This window comes from Myiozetetes cayanensis, unplaced genomic scaffold (genome assembly GCF_022539395.1).
Source record: "Myiozetetes cayanensis isolate MyiCay16 unplaced genomic scaffold, myiCay2020 scf1, whole genome shotgun sequence".
Classification (NCBI taxonomy): Eukaryota; Metazoa; Chordata; class Aves; order Passeriformes; family Tyrannidae; genus Myiozetetes; species Myiozetetes cayanensis.
Genome location: NW_026086604.1, coordinates 10,593,608 through 10,615,629, shown reverse-complemented (window position 1 = coordinate 10,615,629; position 22,022 = coordinate 10,593,608). Strand labels below are relative to the sequence as shown.

Below are 22,022 nucleotides of genomic sequence, written 5' to 3'. Positions count from 1 at the left end.
CTTGGCACAGTGCTGGGGTCACTCTTGACTTTGGATTGCTTTGCTTAACCTATCACAACCTCTCTCCACAGCTCTGTGAGCTCAAGTCCTTCCTATCATTAACTTGAGCCCAGTCTGACACCTCCACTACCAACTCTGTCATGTCTTTTGTGTCAGAGGCTGTGAGGAGTCCCAGAAAAGGCAGGTTTAGAGAGTTTTACTATTGCATCATACACGCAAGCATGACCATGTGCAGGGGTCTTTCTCTGATGTCTGAAAACAGGCAAAACAATGTCTTTTTAAGGCACTTCAACAGACAAAAGACTACTATCCTTTCTTCATAGCTTCCCAAATATCATTCTCCAATTGAAGACCAATCCCAAACCAATAAAAGTTGGGTGCTAGCACATGGCAATTAGCTGAAATCTGTTTTCATGCCTCTGTGCATTAACAGAGAGATGACTGGTTGTGTGAACATACCACAGAGAAAGAGAATTAAAGACGGATATAGAAAGCAGAAGCCAAACAAAATTATGTATTCTCTGTTCAGAATTCTTTGTGCATTTCTAAGAAAAACTGAAGTACCACCAAATAAAGCTGAGGCTGACAGAAATTCAGAGAATATATTCTTATATTAGCATAGACTGAGGTGAATTTTATCCCAGAGACCACAACTAGTCTGCTGGAAGTGATGCACAAACTTATGCAGAGGGTTATAAACTCTGTAATAGTTTTCTTCTTGAATTAAAATCCAACACTGATTTCTCATACCAAAGGTCCCATAGGTACAAGAACTCTGAGACAGTGGAACATCATCTACTTCCCTAAGTGGGGGTATCCTCAAGTCCAAGAGGAATGCATCCCCAAGTAGCTGTTTCAGAAAGTTTAGAAAGGGAACAGCATGTAACAGGTTAAAAAACAAAGGCCATTTTTGCATGACGAGGTAGAAAAAGAACAGTGTAAAAGGAAGAAAGGCAGTTATAAGGAATGGGAAGGGGAAAAGAAATACTATTTTTCACTGTATGATTATTCTTTTTTGATTATGGGAGGGCAGAATAGGAAGGAAGATAAATAGTTCTTAGCTTCACATTTTTTCTTGCAAAAGACAAAAGTGTTCATCGATAGATGCCACCCAGAGCTGCTCCATAAGCTCTGTTTTTGAAACTGTGTGTCTCACCTCACTTCTTTAGAAATATCTTCCCCAAATGTTTTTGTCACTCTCTGCACTACTTCTGTGACTACATCCAAAGTGCACAGCCTCACATGATACGCTTTTTATGCCAAGGATATGGTTAAATGGCATTAAGGACACTGACAATGCTCAATAAATCTTGGGTAATCATCATTGCAGGATGACAATTACTTAATGGTACTGGAGTAGAAAGATACCCTTCTTCAACAAGTTAATAGAGGCAGTCTGTAAAGCTGAGCATAGAAGTGCAAAAGACATTTATTTTAATATATATACAAAGAATGTATTGCTGGCCACCTCATTTCTCCCATCAATGAGAGAACCATGAAGCAAAACTAAATGGATCCATTTGTCTCAGCGTCTTGAGGGACGAGAGGTAGAGCATTACTAACCGTGCTGCTTCTCTGTGGGGCTGGAGGGCTCTTGACAAAAGAAAGACAACTGCCAAGACAGTGTTGAGCAATGCTCTGGGGGAAGAGCTGGGTGGTATTACCTAATCGTTCTGTGATCTTGAGTAAAATTTCAGAAATGCCAGAAATGCCCATTTTCAGAAGTGGCTGCACAGCCAGTTTTGCTGACTGAAGTTGCATTTTGAGAAGGGACTGTGGTGCTCTGCAGTGCCTCCTCCCAGGACAGCACGTAGGATCTGTACACAGGGCAGCCTGAGTGAGCTCAGGGCCTTGCCAAGGATCCCGCTCTGGGATGGCCCAGAGTGCAAGTGAAAGCAACATTTGACCTGACTTGCAGTGTTGATCTATGCTCAAGATAAGGCTGGAGATGAGGAATAAAATGGGAAACCTGTCCAAAAAAATGATCAATTGACGTTTTTCCCCAGTCCCCTCCTGTACCCAAAGGCATTCAGAGTCTGTAAGCACACAGGTCCACGTGCAACTGCATCACCTGCAGTCTTTTAGCTAAGTCTCTGTATCACATCTCTGCTGTGGTTCAGTTTTGCTCATAGTTCATAGGCAAATTATCCTATTCCTCTATTGTTTACCAACAGAGGAACACGTTTCTTTGATGCAAGCAGGTCTCAGAAGAAGAAAGCTGCATCTGTGCTCTTCTGATTACACTGTGTAAGATTTTTTTTTTTAAAGGATGTTGTGGTGTCAAAACCCTGCTTAATTCAAGGCTATGAAGTGCTACGACAGCATTCACTAAAATCTCAACAAAGAGAGATGCTTGCAACCCTTCCCAGCCTTCCCTCCTCTACAGATGTTACAGAAACCTCCATTCCCTTCTCAGTGCTGTTTATGTGATTATTCCACCTGTAGTACCTTGCTTGGCATGTTCTCTCAGGTTAGCAGGGGATTATGAAACTCACACTTGAGTAGTTTATCAAACCAATTAGGCATCACCCTTGGAACCTACAGTTCCTCTAAAACACCTCTCCTGTACTGCTTACAGGAATGTCAATTGGGACCTTGCCATGTATCTTGATTTCAGTAAGGTTTGCAACATTCCATTCCAGTAGGCCAATGGCTCCAAGAAAAAATTAAATCAGATTGGCTCGACATAGCGTGGTTTTGACAAATCCACCTTTGTAAGAACCTTGTTACAATTCTTTAGGTTCTTACAGACTGGTTTTTAGTAAATTCTTCCTGTGTCGTCCCGGGAATGAAGACCCCATTAACCAATCTGTGACGCACTATGTGTTCTCCTCCTCTGCTTAAGTGTCTCCCTTGTTTAACAGTAGGTACTACGGTACTATGCTTGTCTGTCTGAAGTCTGTTGAGACCTCCTCCCATTTTCCATGAGTTCCTGAAGACCATCACTAATGGCTCAGAGATTGTGTTCCCTTGTCCCTTACATATATTAGGGTCCAATATGCGACTTAATATTGTTAAAGATTTTCTATTTTGATCTGGACTGTATTTTTATCCCTCGCTGTTAATATTGACATTATATTGTAAAATTTGGTTTGTAATGAAATATTTCAAGGTGTTTGCTTTATGTCACAAGCAGAATTTTTTAATAAAATAATGTGAAGAAAAATAATTTACATTCTTAATTTCTCAAGACACTTATTACTGCAATCTCCTTCTCTAATTTCACCTCAGATTTTCACAGAATTGATATTCCTAGCAAATCAGCTCACAAACAGACATTTTGCTAGGAACATAAAAACAGTAAGTGCAGGCATATTTTCTGGAAGGTCCACAATCTGGTATTTTATTTTTTTAGCAAGAAATTGGTCAGGACACAGTTCTTCAAAAACAAGTTAGCAATCCCGATTAATTAATAATTATACTAAGACAGATTAATTCCAGAGTGGAATTCAGTATTTAAAGTTGTCTCTATAGCAGTTTTAGATTAAGACTTACATAAATATTTTCTAAATGGAGGCAGAAACCTTCTGCCCATTTGATTATAGTTTGAGAACAAAAAGACGTAGAGTTGACAGCAGAAGACACACGTAAGGCACCTGCTTCCAGCACAGGTTTTTTACTCACTTCTCCCTTCCCTCCCCCAAACAGGAGTAGCTGATGCAGCAAGAAAATAAATGAGTTTACAGAAAACGCTGCATGTTCAGGGTGTATGGTTTATGAAAGGCATTGCTTCCTGCCTGCTGTACAGCTCTTCCGTCCAGCGTGCAGGAAGAGCATGCCAACAAAAAATCCAAACCCATGTAATGTGATTTTAAGAACATACACAGAGTGGCTCAGGAGAAGATGAAGCAACAGAAACTGCTTCTAACTTTTAAATCCAACTACATTACAAATTGTCCATGATCTCTCCCAACACAGAAAATGTTGCTTTCTCCTTATAATCCATGACAATGTGCAGTTGTTGATCCTTTGTTTAGTCTCCTTTTATTACCATTTATTCAGAGTAGATGTATCTATGTCAGAAACTATTCTGCAGAGAGCCCAGAATAGGCTAATATGCTCTGATTTGTGCTGTCTCTCAGTGAGAAGGGTGAAGAACTTTGTTGTACAGTGCCATTTTCTTCAGTTGTTCATTATCTGAGAAGTTCAGAAGGCTACTGCTCATGACTATAAAACAAAGTCACATCTCTATATAAATCCTGAAATATTCACATTTGATTCCCATTTTCCAATAAGGTCTGGTACTAATTCAACATGGGAGCAGAACCTGTCACACTGATTCCAGCAGGACTTCACGTGTGCTACAAAGATAAGGGCACACTCGGGGGCCTTGCCCCAGTACAACTGGTAATGAGGGAGACGAGTACCAAAAGCGACTGTGCTGCCCATGCAGAGCTTCAGGGTGTGCCAAAGCCAGCCCCGTGATGGAGCACTGGGCAGCTGACACAAAGCCCAGCAGAGGCTGAAGGGAGCCTGCCACAGGACATGTGACTAGACTTTCTCAGCTACTTCCTCTCAACACTGGTTTAATGGGTAACAAGCAGGTTCCGTCAAAGTAAATTTCAGAATTTCATGCCAGAAGTGACTACTTAATGACCTAGATTATCTTTCTCTTCCAAAATACACTCCAGCTACCTCTACAGTGAGCACAGAAACTTCTGCCACTGCTTTTGATACAGAAAGCCATTACCAGATTTTATACCTCATCATGTATAACATGATCAAATATCCCACTTACTTAACAGTCATGGGTGCACTGGTGAAGACTTTTAACATATAAGGTGCATGTCTCTGCTCCTCAGTCTTGTAAGCATGTGTTTTCTGTGAGATAGTCACCTTAGCAGCTAAACCTCACACAGGCAGATTGTTTATTTTGTTGGCTCAACAGCGTCCAATTCAAATTCTGAGCACTCAGAACTTTTAACATCAGACATCTCTACATGGTTACTCTTAGAAGCGAATATCAGACTTGTGTAAATACTTATCATACCCAATAAAATGGCAGTAGAGTTGGGAAACTTTTTTTTTACATATTTACAGCTCTGTTTTGATTGCTTTTACATAGAAAAAAGAAAGGACAAAGAAATAAATTACTGACATGAAGTTTTAATTTTAAATATTTAATTCAAGCCCCCAAAATGTTTCATACTGGTTTTAAAAAAACCAGACCAGTAAGAAATTACTCATTTTAAAAATTGTTTATAAAAAAGGTTTCTCCTTAAAACATCAAAACAAAAGATTTTATTCTCATGGGATTTCCTTCTTTAAAACGAAACAATCTGGCACACATATGACTGCACAAAATGTTCTTTCGACACGATTCTGCCTTTTTTTTTTGTTTTCCCCAGAAGAAAAATTTCTAGAGGCATTCATTTTCCCAGGCCCTTGTCTAGTACTGCAAGTACAAGACCTTCCTTTAACTTCCTGGAGTTCATATCCCCAGACACCTTTCAGCTTCTCCAGAGCCCGAAGCTGCAGTCCCACAGATGGTGTCCTCGCTACCGAGCCCGACTCATTCTCTAATCATCCCTGGTGCTGCACAGGAACCCCCGCGCTTCTGAAGGTGACACAGCTCAGCACAGATTGTCTCGCTCTCCTCTCCCCCTCCTCCACTGATTCCCACTATCCGTACGCACCCCTGTCACGTTGGAAACCACACTTCACATCGGCTGCTCTCTGCTTTCATTAATGTTTGGCTGTCACCGCTCAAAATATATTTCTCAGCAGTAATTAAGAGTATTAGAAGAGCTCTACCCTTAAAAAGTAGGACTAGGATTCAGGGCTGACCAGCTCCCAGCACCTTTATACCTTCTGCTTGGCCAGTGGTGTTTGCAGAAGCCCGAGGAACAGCTGCAGGTCAAGGATTAAACTGATGCATATATATATATATATATGATGACAATACAAGAACCTAGATAGACAGAGAGGGAGAATCCATTTAATATAGCTGCTTTAAAGCAGTCTGCAGTTGTGCATGACAGGCATAAAAGCATGATCAAGAGCAGGTAATAAAACATCCTTCAAATTCTACCTTGGATACAAAAAGGTAGTGAAATATTATGTCTCATAATTCTGTTTTTGTTTTCTTTTTTAAACAGTGGAATGCATTTCTCAGACCTCAAGGCTAGATCCTTGCCAAATTTCAAGTTCCTATGTCAAATCCCTGAGGCACAGAGCTGCTCAGAAAAAGAAAGATAATATGGCTTTTACATGGAGATCGCTTCTCTTCCTCTCCTTGCTTCCCTCCTCTCTCTGTTAATTTTGCTCTTGAACCAGCTGAATATTCCCCCAAAACTCAATGAACAGAGAACAAAAGCAGCCTCAAGACAGAAACAATGTGTGAGAAATTCCCATTTCAACCATCACACGAAACTGAAAACAAGGACTTACAGCGGGCTCACCAGGTTACACTAATACACACTGCTACGTGCTCCACGTACACACACAGACTTGCATATACTAGGATACAGGCCCATAATTTAAGTAACTTTTAAAGGATCCCAAAATACTTGAAATAAATGTATAAACTCAGTGTTTGCATCAACCAGTGTTTTATGAATGAGGAAAAGCAAGGACTTGGAGTGTCACTTGAAAAGCAAAAAAGATCACAGTTCTATTGCACTGACCTAGGTAATACCATGTCAAGTTGAAGGCTATAAGGCACATTACCAAGGCTTCAACTGCTCTTCAGAGCCTCCTCTGCCGCTGGGTCCACGATGGGCTTTTGCTCACATGTGCAGAAGAACCCTCCCTTCGTGCCTTGGACTCACCTGCTTCCCACTCCATGCCCTCCTTAAAGCCTCTTCCAGCCTCACAGGTCTGCTACAACTCTGAGAAGGTCAAGTGCAGAGTGCATAAAAAGTCCTTTATGTTCTTTGGTACATGATTTGCATCTCCACTTATGAAGCAAAAAAATGCAACTTCGGAGCTGGTATTTTAGGATGTTTTTTTAATGTGGCTCCAGAATATTTCCAGTATCATATAACAGCTTTAGAGCTGTAAGCTGAATCATGCTAGTTAAGGACAGACAAAACAAAGAACTGATCTAGTCCCTACTGACAGACTTCTCTGTACTGGAAAAATGCAGAAGAATTTTGCGTTCATGCTTGCAAGCACAGATGATCTTACAGAATTTCTCTGGGATGTTATCCTCTGACCTGAAACAACCAACGCTGGTCACAGAACAGCACATTCACAACTCAAATACAGCACACAAGTCCCCCTCTCTGTATTTAGGGTACTTGGTCACTGCCACTCAAGTGCAAGTATTCCTAGTGCAGCACTAAATTAGGGTAGCACCAAGGTGAGACTGTCAAGGTGACTCAGGCTTGCCTCTCCCTGCAACACCAACATACTCTTGGTCTGCTGCAGACAACTTTAGGGGCATGGTGGTGGTGGAGCAACAAGCACCTCAACACTGGCAAGGAATTGTCAATAGTTGTCTGGAGAGGTTGTAAAGATCTGTTGGGAACTTTTAAGGAATTTCTACCCTTGAAAATATTCAAAACTTGTTAAGACCCTGAACAACTCCATCTACCGTCACAGATAACTCTGCTTTGAGTGGGAGGCTGAACTTGGTGATCTTCAAAAGTCCCTTCAACTCTGATGTTTCTCCTCAAGATTTTGAGATGTTTCAGCCTATAACAAAGAGGAAGGAGAGTAGGCCAGCTGCCTGCATAAACACTCTCTGCAGGTCTCAACTATCTAGTAAAATGCCATTGTGTACCAAGTTAACCTTTGTGAAAAGTAAAGCGGTTTTATTTGCAACACTGACCTGACTCCACTCCCCTGCTGAGTACTGTACTGTACTTCTTGGATGCTCCCGCTGATTTCTGTGGGAGATAATGTCTTACTCCGTGTGTGACAAGACCTACTCACTCACTCTCTATCCAGCCCCCCCCCCTCATGCATTCAGAGAGTGGATAAACATTGTTTACTGCCCATCAACCAGTGACAAAAAGGTAACACAGTGGACTACAGAGCCTTTCAAACACACCCTGCGTCACTGCGGAAGTCAGAGAGGTGACCACGTACTCAAGTTACCAGGGAGTAACAAGGATCTTAAAGAGTCAGCAGAACAGAACAAGTACCTCAGCCCACGGCACAGGGAGCAGGAGGTTTGAAGTTACTGTGTTTCACATGTTCCACCCCGCGGGCTCTCCTGGACCAGGAGCCCACAGTCCCACTTCCTCCTGGCTCACCTAAACCAAGGCCTTCACTGCAGCAGCAGAGTAACCCAGCACCAATCAACAAGTCTTTCACCAGCCTGGTTCCCTGTTCCACTATTTTCCAGGCTGGTGCTCCAAACCTTGCCTGTGAACCCCATCTCTGTGACTTCCTCTGCACCAGACCCGTGACCCTTCTTGTCACTGCTCAGAACCTGCTCGAGAGGACAATTCCCGCTCTGGGAGCCACCGGCTGAGGAAGGTCAGAGGCTGCATCTTTTGCCCCGTTCTGCTGGAGCTGCCTGTCATGTGAGTCTCTCTTGCCAGAGAAACACAAACCTCCGATGTTCAGTCCTGGCAAGGAAGTAGAAGTGTGGATTTCCGAAAACAGACTACCCACTTTCACTTTTTGTCTCTCAAGTACAAAGTGTAATGGCGGAAAATTAGCAGAACAGGATTTAAGTGGAATATACGGAGTTAAGTAAAACACTGCGCTTAAAATTAATAGCTGTGGACCTGCTTTCTTCTCTTCTTGCATTAGATTTAAACACCATCAAAAAATGGATTAGTTCTGTTTTAAAAAACAGAGGTAGCCTAAAGCTTCATAAATATCTCACTGATTTAAGTGAGAATGAGTAGTAAAATTTTATTAAGAAATACTGTATGGGTTGATAAAAACACATTTAAGAGGCAATAGAAAAGCTTAAAAAACATTAGACAGCACAAAACAGCATCAGGGTTGGGGGGGGAGGAAGAGATAATAATAAGTATTGTGTTTAAACCACCTATTTAGAGTAGGAAAATCAACCTAAGTTTTACTCAGAAACACTTTGTTCATTTACATTCATGTTTCAAGGACGCATTCTCTCATACGAGAAACACCTATTTAATTTACCAACGTTAAACCAGACACACTCATTAAGAGCACCAATGACTGCCTGAAGGTCTAACTGTAAGCAGTTTTATTAACAGAATTAAAAAAGAAACTCAGCATTACAACGGTTTTAGTTCATATCACCATTTTAGTTAACTAAGTTGGAAATTCTTGGTGAAAACACTGAATAAATGGCAGTTAATGACTAACCTTTATACACAGACATTCACTTGGTAGACACTGAAGGCAGAAATTACTTTCTGAATGACAGAAGTGTTCTGCCTCAAAGTTTAAAAAGCAGGACAGGTTTTTTGTGTGTAAGATATCCAATTCAGACTTAGGGATAAGCTCTGCCAGGGCTAAAATCTTAACAGACATGGATATATCATCACAGAAACAATAAATTTAATGTAGTAAGTATAAAAAAGTATCGTATTTTGTCTCCCAAAACAGTAGGTTTAAAAAAAATTCATATTTGAATAAATGTGTTCTTAGATAGGCTATATTTACAATAGTTCAATAATACAGACATGTTATGCTGTTTGGGTGAATTTTAAATTTTAATTTCCAATCAAATGTAGTTTGACATAAATTAGGAATAACAGGAACAAATAACTAACTGAAAAACAGGATATGCATAATTCACTGTTTTCTAAGAAAATGACAAAAGCAAAAATGAATACTCTGAGCATATGCTGAGATAAAGGACTGATCAGGTAAACACTCCCTGATATAATGTATCCCTTTACAAAACAAAACTCTGCAAAGTACCACAATATCACACAATGAGAATCAGACGCCATTTGTTAAAGTTATCAGAAGCACAAATCCAAATCAAGACAAGGAGAAACCATTTATATCGAGGTTCCTACACGCAGATTTGAGCGGTGATAAAATCGCCGATTTTAATTATTCCAGTTCCTATACATCAGGATTGTTTTTGAAATAATGCATTAGTTAAATATTAACTGGGGGAGACAGGGGAATACAAATACTAGTAAGGAGAGGTAAGATGAACATGTGTAGTATTATTATTAAATCAACCAAACCAGAAGGGCCCAGGATACGACTGGGGTGTGGTACCCAAAGAGAACGTTCATAAGAGTGTCCAAGTTAAACATGGAGAATAGGCAGGCCTGGAAACCCCATGGGATTAAGATGCATCTGTTGTTGTAGGTAGCCCCAGCAAAATGTTACTGGTTCACTAGCCTGGGGCAAGCTCTTTCTTTTTTTCCTTCTTTTCCTTTTTTGACAGCCAAGTACAATATTAGCTTGCTTTTTTTTGCTTTTTTTCTTCTTCCTTTTTTTTTTTTTTTTTTTTTTTTTTGTCATCGCCAAGCTCAGGCCGGGTGAGAATATTTTGTGTCTAGACTAATAAATGTTTGTAAGGATTTTGCAAGACTGGTTTATGGGAACAGAATCCACTTTTTGTTTTTCTGCTGGAAAAAGCAGCATTAAAAGCAAATGAGCACCATCATGCATTTGTTTTAAATTGCATATTAGAGCACTGCTATTTTGTGTGCAATCAATACATAATTTGGAAGAAAAATGCTTTTAAAATTCAAAGCTATCCCTGAGCAGCTAAGGTTCTCTTGGAAACTGAAGGAGGAGTCTGAAATTATTGTTCTTTTGTTTGCATCCCCCAGTGGGAAAGGCAGCACACAACTAGAAACCACTGTGCTTTGAGGCAGCACGAATCACTAAGAATAAAGATCAACCCCCCCTTCATTTAAATATTAGATATGAAAACTGAATCTAGGATGAAGACAAACTAAACACTCCCCTTTTCAAGCAGTTTTTGGGTTAAATCAAATATCAAAGGGACTACATAAATCTTGTAACTCTCTCTACAGAAATTAAAAAAAGATATTTTGCAAAACATGGCCTGTCTAGACCCCAATTACAAGCATCAACCTAATCAGTGGAAATTACTAGGATATGCATGGGCCAAAACCTACATTTTCTTTTTAATATTTGTTTTGGAGGGCGGGGTATCTCAAGATGAAATGGCTGACTGAGCTTTTTATTTCACTGTTTTGGGTGGAAATGACTGAATCTTTCCACACAAAGTAGTGCTGAAGAAGCTGCTCTGGTGCAAAGCAATCTCCAGTCCCAACCCTCCAGCCAGCTCTCACCCTCTGCCTGCCTCTCTCTCTTGCCAGCTCTCTGCAGCAACAGGGTTTAAATGTAGCCTGGTGAGGAAGAGGGCTCCTGCTCAGTAATTCACTGATAGTAATTACTGTCTGTAATTGAGCATGACATCTGGAAATAGGATATTCACTCATAGAAAGGAGCATATAGCTGCAGATTCTGCCCTTAGAACTAGCTTGTGCCTATATGCATCTGGCTTAAACTGCAGCAGAAGTATTTCCCACTCTGTCAGTAAGCATGTGTGACATCAGAGTACGGTGTTCACACCATCACCATCATGAAAATATTAATATACTAGAAAGCTTTCAAAGCAAAGGATTCTTAACTAAAATTTCAGTATATTCAGTAATGTAAAACTTCTCCCTCTTTGGACATTATACACAATGACTAATGTATCTTGCTAAGGATGTGCATGTGTGATTATTTCTTTACTACGTGTGGAAAGAGTAAACTTACTTTACTTCAATATTACTCTTTTCTCCCACCTCTTCTCTCCTATCCCCAAAAGAAACAATAGCTGATATTAACAAAACCTTATACTTCCCCTGAAAGAACCAAAGAAGTAGAGAATTAATTAAAAATAAAAAAAACTACTTATCAAGAATCAGAGTTAAAATGAATGGTTTTGGACTGTAGGATAAAATACCCTAAGTTGTAATCACCTTACGAAAACAGTCTCCGTCCATGCTAAATTATTTCTTTTAATGAAATAAAAAAATTAGTTCTCTACTCACCAACAAACTCCAACAAATTTAAGTAAAATGTATTAAGAAGTCAAATTTGAAAAACACTCACAAGGTACAAGGAGTAAAGTTGTGTGTGTTTGCATCATATTTAAACAGATATCTACAATGCCTGCAGGGATCTTGTAAGGGCATCAATTCCTCACACTGATCCATGCATAAAAAAACGTGAACCTATGCGACACTCCAGGTATGGTGAACCTTTTGTTAGACAGATCCCCACTGAGAAGCTGGGAGGACAGAGAGCCATTAAGTATTCAGCACTGCAAACAGGGCTGAACATCGTGCAGTGCTGAACACTCCAAAAACTCCAGCGAAGCTACAAATGTGTTTCACCTTGTGGGGAACGGGAACACCTGAGCCTTCATGCTTGCTCCATGTAACTCACTTGGCAACTGCTGCCAAGTGCCCAACTCCTCAGAGAGCCCTCAGCTCCCACTGACTTTGCTGAAGGCATCTGACCCATGATTAAGAAGTCAGTATTTTTCTACTTTGAAGGTATTCTAAATATTACCTAGAAATCTGGACTTTCTGAAAAAGCACACAGCTGTAACTAAGATATTACCACCAGTCTTCTACAGCCTAGGTAGTAATAACTATTCTTTTCTGACTCCTTGCCCACTGTGTCCCTTTTACTCTTTTTTGGACACAGAACATTCCTAGATATCAGCTAACCTGATTAGCAAGAACCTTACACCCATGCACAGAGCCAGCAGGAGAGTTTTACAATCAAAGGCATTTTGACATACAAAGCATGTCTTTCCATTATAATACAGGGAGGAAATAACCACGTTAGTACCATGTTTTGTTTACATTAGTGTGTCTCATGTTTTAGGAAAGGCAAGCTTAGAAACCTCTACCAACATTGCCCTGGACTATGCAAACATGCATGTCCAGCTATGAAGTTCTCAGCAACTTTCTAAGCTAAGACAATGCTAAGATAATCACATCCTAACCTATAAGCAGTGACTCAAGCCTTAAAATCTGTATAAAATAATTGCCCAATTCACAGAATTCATTAAGCCAACAGCTATTTTCCATCCAACACGGTTCAAAGATGCTTTGAAGGTTCAGAGTGCTGGCTGGACACGTGGAACTTTTACCATCTCCATCAGAAAGCTCAAAAGCTCCTATCTGTCCTGCTGCCTGGTGGAGTGAGTTCGGCGCTCACCCCACGACGCTGGCTTTGCCAAGCAGCGAGGGCTGGCGTTACACACGCCTCGCTGCACAGCCCGGGCTGCCCATTCTTCAAACAAAACTGCCAGCCTTTGGGTCTTGCTTGAGCAACAGTTTCAAACTGTGGGTCCCTGGAAGCATGTTAAATTCCTTCAGCTCCTAGGGAGTTCAACAGACAAGGAAGGTGAGGACTGTATTGCAAAACACCACTGCGAGAAGGCCAAGCTGCACAGAGTGAACCTAAAATACCAAAATCACTTTCTTAAATGGCTCCACACATGATGTGAAACATGTTCTTTCAAAGTAGAATACACTGAGCTCCTTTAGACCTGTCAGGCACAAGCAGAGTTTCTGTGCTTTAGCATGATAATGTGTCTTTTTATAATTTTAATGGTTTAATAAACATACACTATATTCAAGTTTCTGCCCCTTTTAGATCATATTCCTTTTCAGAGAATTCTACCGAACTGTAACATTTACTACGATCTCAAAGTTTTTGAGGATAAAACAGTGGTACACATCTTCTAACAAGAGACAACAGCAGACTTTTGCTCTATTTGGGCTGATCTCTGAAGCTAGTTAGAAACAATCCACTGGTAGTAGAGACACTTCTAAGAAATATGTACCACTTCACTGAACTTTGAAGGATATGAAAAAGACTTGAGTGCACCTTCTGAACTTCCTTCCAATTCCTTGACAGCAAGACCACAGAACTGGGAATGCACCATCAGTTTAAGTGATGCAAGGCATAGAATTATGGAATGCCATCTGGGTCGCTCAGGATAAAGAAATGTATTGTTTTTGCTGGCTTCCACTTCCACAGAAAAAGAAACAACTGTTTATGCAGCAAAATAGTTTGACTAGGAAAGATCCTGGACTAGCCATGAAAATTAAAAAAAAAAAAGAAGAAGGAAAAAAAAAAAGAGAGAGAAGATGAATGGGAATAAAGACAGTAATTTTGAATTAATAAGACTAATGATGCTGACAATATAAGAAATTTAAAGAATAACAACAAAATTGTATTCTTAGGTATATATTCACCAAAGGTCATGCCACTGACAGGTGGGGAGCTACATGAGTAGAACACTAAGATCAGTACTGCTGTCTATTTAGGAAACAGCAAGAAAACAAAAGGGAAAATGGTACCATACTGAAAATTGCACCACTTGTAAACAAGTCCCTGACAGCTCAGAGGCAAACCATCTTGGACATTTATGGATCAATGACCCTGCATCTGAAGCACAAGGAGAGGGAATATTGACCATTAATGCAGAGAATAGAACAGCACGTCCGTGCACTCAGCTAAAAACGGGCAGAACATTCCCTCACGCCATGCCCCCAAAACTGTTATCACACAGGACTTCAATTTAACAGACATTGATCATTCTGTAAATGTACAGATCATCCTGTAAATTTTACAGCAGGCTCAGGATTTATAAAAATCAGAAAACATAAAAACACTGAATTTGGTACTGTGAAACCTTGACTAGACCTCAGCTTGACAGGTAAAGAGAAACTGATCACCAAAATAAAGATGAGCCAGAGCTTATCTACAAGTGATTGTGCCTTGGCTATATTTATTATGCACTAACAGAATAAAACCCAGTTCATATGTACTTGGTTTTTTTAAAGTTCCAGCTTCATAAAGCTGCAAAAAAATCCCGTACTCAGATTTGAGGAAAGAATCTGACTTCAAAGACATATGACATTTTATCAAGTAAGACTCTTTGAAAGTCACATACAAACAAATGGGTCACTGGTCACAAGTACAGGAGAATTAACCAAAAACTTAAACCTTTCCCTCAGACTACCTATAAACAAATGGAGGGAAAACTAGGGGGGACACGTCAGGATAGCAATAAGCTTAACTAAAATGCTACAAACTACTCAGTGAAGCAGAAGACACAGGAAGGAGTCTTTTTGGTGCATTAGGAACAAAAGGAATCCTAATGTTATTATGTAGTCCATTATTTGATAGGAGTTCTTCAGTACTGAGAATCTACAAAAGACAGAACTGTTCAATTCACAGCTCTGACAATCTCCAACAATAAGTATTGTGACAAACTTTGTGATAAATATTGTCTATTCCAATAACAACCTACACTTATAAATGACAGCAATTAAGGCTAGACACCAGGACACTGCCAAACCACTCACAGGTCACCAAGAGTATTGCAAGAGAAGAAATAATCCAGAAGAGAGTCATAAGAAATACTAGGAGAGTAGAAAAGTAAGCCTCACAAAAGAAAGCTCTACCTCAAAGTACTATGTTTCACAAAGCCAAGTTTGGGCACAATCACAGTATACACACGCATTATCCAGATGTGATAGCAGAGGGCTTTTCAGTCTAGCAAAGATACAAGAACCACTACCCTGAATTTAAAAGCAAGTAATTTCAGTTATACAAAATGGCACCTACTTCTAATCGGCTCATGGGAATTCATTTAACAGCACAAGTAAAACAGACTGCCTTGCTGGCAATGTTTAAACACAGCAACAAAAGGTTTTCTAAATGATGCATTCTCACTCAAAGAGGTCATAATTCAGGGCAGTCCTCTAGTCTGCATCACTCAGGACGTTTTAAACAGAGTTTCTGTAAGTACTCACAAGCTTTTTTTTTGGCCTGAAAGCCTTCTGAACTAAAACAAACAAACCACTAGTGAAAACCATCAGCACAGCTTTTAAAATTCCTCTTACATTTGAGTGAATATTTGTTTTCATGTAACAAGTCTCCTAACAAAATTCACTTTTTATTGATATGCTTATACGCAGTTTGACACGCACAATATGCTCTCTGTACATCTCTATTTTAAAATGTAGCATCTATTCCAGTTTGCAGACCCAGCCACCTCAGCCTTCAGTATTTTACCTGACACTGTGTGCACAATAAACTTCTCCAACCTTCCGCTATTTAACCTGCCCGAGTAGCTCAGAAATTGTGGGTCCCTTCCAACTCAAGAATAATCTGTGAATCTGGGCAAACAAATAAAACACAAGTACCTACCAGATGACGTTCACTATTGCAGGTTCTCTGAGCCCTTTCAGAGATCCAGAACTGCCTCCATTACATGGTTTATTGAAGTCGGTGTTGATCTCCAGTGCTGCACATCGTGGTATAGGGGAGAGCCGAGCGTGAGAACGCACCCCCAAAAACCCAGACACCCCCGGAGGAGCAAACCAGACATCTTCCCCAACTTTGCCTGCACATACACTGTGCTGCTCCTCCACGCTCGCCCCCGCACCGCAACGCCACGGGATGCGAGACAACTCTGCAGCCAGAACTTCATGGCTTGTTGGCTGCCGTCAGTCTGTCTGTCAGTCTGTCCGTCCCAGCGCTGACACCGGGCGGGAACTCGCCGGCTCCTCCGGGCGCACCGGGATTACTGAACTTCTTTGACTCTCTTTTCTGACTGACAAGTCAGACATATCTTCCCCCACCCCGTGACGAGCAAAACCCCGCACAGGCTCCCGGCACAGGGCGGAGGAGGGAGGACCGGGGAGAGGAGCTTGGGCTCGGAGGGGTTTAAACCCGCTGGGCGCCGGGCGGAGGGGACACCCACCGCCCGCTGCCAAGGGACGCCCCGGCGCTCCGAGCCCGCCCGGAGCCCGCCGGCCCCGCCGGGCGATGACCCCCGGCCGCGGGGGCAGCGCCGCCGCCAGACAATGGGGAGGAGGGCGGGGCGCGGCCGCCCCACCGCGCCCACACCGCGGGCGCCGTCCCTGCCGGGCCCGGCCCGCCCGCCCCCGCCCGCGGGAGCCGCCCTCGCCCCGGGGCGGCGGCGCTGTCCCGTCCCCGCCGGGGGAGCGCAGGGGCCGCTCCCGGGGGAAGCGGAGGCGGGCGCAGGGCACCGCCTCCCCGGGGAGCGGGGGTCGACCTCCCGCCTGCCGGCGCCGAGAGCCCCCCCCAGCGAGCCCCTACCTGCCGGCGCCGCTCCGCCTCGCCCCCTCAGCCCGCGCCGCCGCCCGCCCGCCGCCTGCGCTCACGGCCGCGCCGCCATCTTGCGCTCCACAAACTACTGCACTTCTTTCGGGGCGGGGGGGCGGCGGATGGGCCGGGAGCTCCCAACGCCGCGGCCGCCCGCGCCCTCGCCTCGCCCCGCGGCGCCCACTCGCATCCTCCCGGCGCGGCGCTGCCCCGGGGCGGGAGCGCGGCGAGCGGCGGCGAGCGCGGCCGCTGCCTCAGCCGCCCTGGCAGCGAGCGGGGGCGGAGCCGCTCCCGCCGCCCCGCCCGTCGGGCGGTGGACACCGGGCGCGGGGGCTGCCCCGGCCCCGCAGCGCCGCGGCCCGGGGGGTACCGGCGGCTCCTGGGCCCGGCGGGGAGGAGCGGGGGCGGCAGGGCCGGAGCTCCTGGGCGGCGGCGGCGCCCTCGCAGCCGCCTCTCCGCCGGCAAAGTTCGGCTCCGCGCTCGGCCCTCCCGCCGCGCTCGGGACGAGCTGTCAGGGCAGCGGCGCCTCCTGCCCCGGGAAGGCTCTTCAGCGACGCCGGCCCGGAGGTGCCGCCGACCGAGGACACGGCCTTAGGATCAGAGCCCCAAGGAAGAGAAGCGGCTCTGAGGAAAAGGCAGTCCGCCCCATTCCTTGGGTTTTTTGGGTTTGATTTATTTTTTTCGTTTTTTTTTTTTTTTTTTCCCCAGTTACAGAACTTCAAGAAAGGAGATCTCTCTCACTTTAGCCCATACAAAATATTTTAGTCAATATTTGGTTTTTACTCCCGCTGCACCCTTCTGAAAAACATTGTTTCCATATACTGTTTCTTTCATCACTGTGCGCTGCTTTGGGTCAGACACTACAATGTGGCCGTTTCCCTGAGAAAGAGAAAAATAAAGATATGGCTTGTGGGAGCCTTTAACGGTTCACAGCTCGACATGGAAGACGACGATCTACACAATCGGAAACATTTTTTAAAGATCTGCCTAGGTACAGTATCCTGTCAAGACTAGTGACAGGAAAGCATTTGATCAAATCTCAGAAGAGCAAAAGTCTTGATCCCAGGAATGTTTCTGCTTCCTCATTTCAACCCTGTCACTTCTGTTCAGTTTTCCAAACGGTTCTCCTGGGGAATGCAGTCAGCAAACCGCCCCCAGTCACACTGGAAAGCGGTGACAGCAGCCAAGATAGAGATCAAGTTAAAGAAAAGTAACAATTAATTTATTATATTTCCAATGTAATACATCACATTAAAATTTTTAATGTAAATTTTTTTTTCTGCTGGGCTTGCCTTTGTTGTGTAACATACACCAGGAGTGGAGAGGAAGCTGCTCACATGCACCTCTTTTAAAACCTTAATATCTGTGCTGGTTTGTAAGAGCAAGTTTATTAATGATCAAAATTACTCTGTGATTAAAATAGAGCAGACAACACACCACGAAAAAGAGATTAATTTTTTATTAATACCCAACCAGAGAAAAGAAAATGTGCGTAACAAACAAACGTTTGAAGAAACACACTAAAAGGACACAAAGAAAGAACACTACTGACACAGGTAAGAAACCAAACACAGAGGGATTGCACAGTTCGGCGTTCAGTATCACCACACGCTGTGTGTGAACAGCAAAGGATCATGCCACATATCTTATGAGAATGAAATTTTGTATAAGCTGTGATATTGTGAAACTTTGTCTTGGTCTCATTTATTAAAAATAATTGTCAAATTAACAGATAAATTTTCTCTGCTGGTTTGAGAAGGAACACATCTTCAAAACAGGATATTGCTTTGCTTTTACTTCGACATATTTATTGCAAACAATATATTCACTTTTATGTAATAAACAGATTTCAATCTCCCCAGGTAACTAGAAAACTATTTACAACTTAATTTAGCTAGAGGCCACCTGATCAACTAGAAATGATATTAAATGTTTTTCTCCAGTATTAAGATTGTCATTATTACAAACACAACTAAACTTTAGAAAGTTACAGTAGTAAATCTTGCTTTGTTTCAAGTTAGTTTTTCTTTTAAAGAGAGGTACTGAAATTATCTATTCAGATCTGTGTTCCAAAGGCAATCACAGCAGTACATCACATAAAAATATACACAGATAGCAGGGAAATATCAAATAAAAGTCATTAAATTACTTTATTTGAGCTTTCTTAATAAATTTTAAGATATATTTGTTTCATATATGTATAAATATATGTGTAGAACTAGTATTTATTGAGTTATGCAAAGAAAGGAGCATGCAACCAGAAGGAAACATTACAGAGTATGTGAAGTCAGGTATCTGAAATCAAGTATCACGGATAACTGAAGGCTGTAATTTCTTTCTTCATTGCCTAAAAAGAAAGAAAGACAAATAAGGAGTCAGTGTGAATACAAGCTTAAGAACCCTGTTTACTTCTTCATCAAAAGAAGCAAGAATCTGTATATACATACAATAGTTAGTAATAATTTAGCTGCTTCTGCCATCACAACAGTGTTCTATACCCATTGGCTTCAAACACATCCTTATGCACCCAAAATAGTGTAGGCTAGAAAAACTGCAGGGATCTGTATCAAGGAGCTGTGGATCTCCATCAATGGTGCTTTTAACAAATAGAAATGAGACAGTTCCTGAAGAGCCACAACTAAAAGCTGTAACTGGTTTTATTCTGAATAAATACTTTGTTAAAGTCTCTCTCTCCATACAGTAGAACTTGCTCCTGGACTGACTTGCGCTGTCATTATGAATAGGAGATATTTTTTTCATTAAAGCTCAAAGTAAAAGACAAAGAAAGAAATCCAGTCCTGTCACAAAAGCTCACAAGCCCCAAAGGTAACAAATCCTTTGTTATGCTGAAACACATCATTATTCAAGAATTTTCATTTAGGTGGGTGCCATTTTCAAGAATAGCATCCCTGGATCCAAATAATCCTTGCTGTTGCACAATCAGAGTGGAGCTTCTGTTCTAACTCCTCACTGGGCATGGAAGAAGAGATCAAGATGACCAAGGCTAAAGAGAAGAGGCTTCCTGGTTTTTTTTTAAGGAAGACTGAGAGGCATAAAGAATTTCATCTGTTCTTAGGCACAACCACCTGAAACAAATGGATTCTAGGACCTTGAAGCTGAAGACTGAATATCCAACCTATCTACATCAACTCAATACTGGGAATGCCTGACTGGGTTCCTATGGAATATTTCTGACAAGTTCTGACATGTTGGAAATCCTCTCTTAGAGGAGAATGAGATTAGAGAATTTGACTCATTAGCATTGTTAAACCATCATAGGCAGGAAGCTCCCCCTATGTGAAATTAAAGATGCTTGAGCTATGCTAGTTAAAAAGAAAGTCTGGTGAGACTAGAGACTAAAGTCTCTAATTCTCCTTATGTTTCATAACTAATTAATTTCTTTTCAAGAACAGAATAACTGCTATACAAGTGTTACCATGTGTGACTGCCCACAAGGGGAGAACAAGAGAGCGACAGACTGAGAAAAGCATCCTCCTTTCCCAGCCCCCCACCCCTGAAAAGGTGCCGGAGCAGGACTAGTGACAGGTCAACTGCTTTGAAAAGGCTCTCTGAGGGGACCCATCATTTAAAGCCTTTTCCTGCTGGAACTGCCAACACTGAAGCCAAATGCAACAATGGATAAATGTTTTCCAGACTGAAATGAACAAGTCTTGTAACACAGGCAACAAAGCAGTAAAGAGTAATGCTAAATAAGTGTGATGTTCACAGGGCACACATACACATGTGTAACACACACACACATGTAATAACGGCAGAAAATGCTCTAAGACAAAAGAAATCACCTTCACTAATTCCTTTTTGTTGCCATCTTCCCGGTGTTGGTAAATGCACTGGCTAAGAACAGCGTATAGTTTCTCCATGCGAAATATACTGACGTTCTCAGTCAGCATGGCGATAGAATGCAACACTTCCTGAAGAGAAAAATGGAAAGGAGTTCAGAATAGCACAAGATAAACTGCAAACAGAAAAGGTAGGATGTGGCTCCTGTGCATGGCCAACATCCCACGTGAAACTATTTCTAACTGCTGCTACATAGGTGACTGCATGCTCTTCTATGTGTTCATCAAGTTCTAGGCTTATTACCAAGCAAATAAGTGATAAACCCAAACAACCAAAACCCCAAACAAAAAAAATCACCCCAAACAAAACCAAGCAGCTACAGATTGGAGGTTCACCCAGCTTATTGACTGCAGGTGAAGGGGGTCTCTGGCACAAGCAGCAAGTTCCAATGACATTCGTGTTAAGGAAACAAGTTTTCTAAATGACGTATTTCGTGACAGTTGCTCTGTCCTCACAGTTGAAACATCTGTAAGGGCTGTACAATACAACTTATCCAGTGGGCAACAACTCTGCCCGTGCTATTAGCACCCTGGCTCTAGAGAAACCTATGTGGATTCTCTACACACACAGGCAGACAGGAACAAGAGCTTCCTCACTGATGGGAAGCGGAGGGGCAGGACCAATCTCTGCTCTCTGATGACCAGTGACAGAATCCAACAGAATGGCATTAAGCTGTGTCTGGGGAGGTTTAGGTAGGATATTAGGAAAAAGTTATTCAGAGTGGTTGGGCACTGGAACAGGCTCCCCCAGGAAGCAACTATGACCCCAAGCCTGACAGAGTTCAAGAAGTGTTTGGATGATGCTCTCAGTCACATGGTGTGATTCTTGGGGTGTTCTGTGCAAGGCCAGGAGTTGGACTCGATAATTCTTGTGGGTCTCTTCCAACTCAGGATATTCTATGATTCTATGAACAAAATCTCATGAAATTTGCTTGCTTAGGAAGCCAGCCTTAAAAAGTTAGTTTCCCTCTTTTCACTCAATTTCTCATCATGGCAGGTAAACAGCAGCCTGCCCTGATTTGACCAACCTTCAGGACGTCAACCTAGCAATTTCCCAAATTTCCCTCACTGCAACATCTCCTGAAGCAGGCCAGGTCATTCTTTTACCCTCTCCAATTCATGCAAATG

The 22,022-nt window shown here is 42.3% G+C and overlaps 2 protein-coding genes across 6 annotated transcripts in view; both read right to left on the bottom strand.

Moving 5' to 3' along the window:
• Window positions 1–17,252, bottom strand: part of ZHX1 (zinc fingers and homeoboxes 1) — a 29,517-nt gene extending 12,265 nt beyond the window's left edge. For 3 of the 4 annotated variants that reach the window (XR_007629260.1, XR_007629262.1, XM_050318103.1), the window contains exon 1: window positions 17,029–17,251. The gene's annotated coding sequence lies outside the window, so the exon portion shown is untranslated. Of the gene's footprint in view, window positions 1–17,028 lie in introns of all 4 variants that reach the window. The other variant, XM_050318278.1, reaches the window with a different exon arrangement.
• A 1,226-nt stretch (window positions 17,253–18,478) lies between these two features.
• The window catches only part of ATAD2 (ATPase family AAA domain containing 2), a 29,841-nt gene continuing 26,297 nt past the window's right edge, over window positions 18,479–22,022 (bottom strand). For both annotated transcript variants that reach the window (XM_050317425.1, XM_050317434.1), the window contains exons 27-28: window positions 20,838–20,966; window positions 18,479–19,381 (exon numbers count right to left, since the gene is read on the bottom strand). In XM_050317425.1, coding sequence (XP_050173382.1) covers window positions 19,343–19,381; window positions 20,838–20,966 — 168 coding nt within the window. In that variant the 3' untranslated portion in view covers window positions 18,479–19,342. The remainder of the gene's footprint in view (window positions 19,382–20,837; window positions 20,967–22,022) is intronic.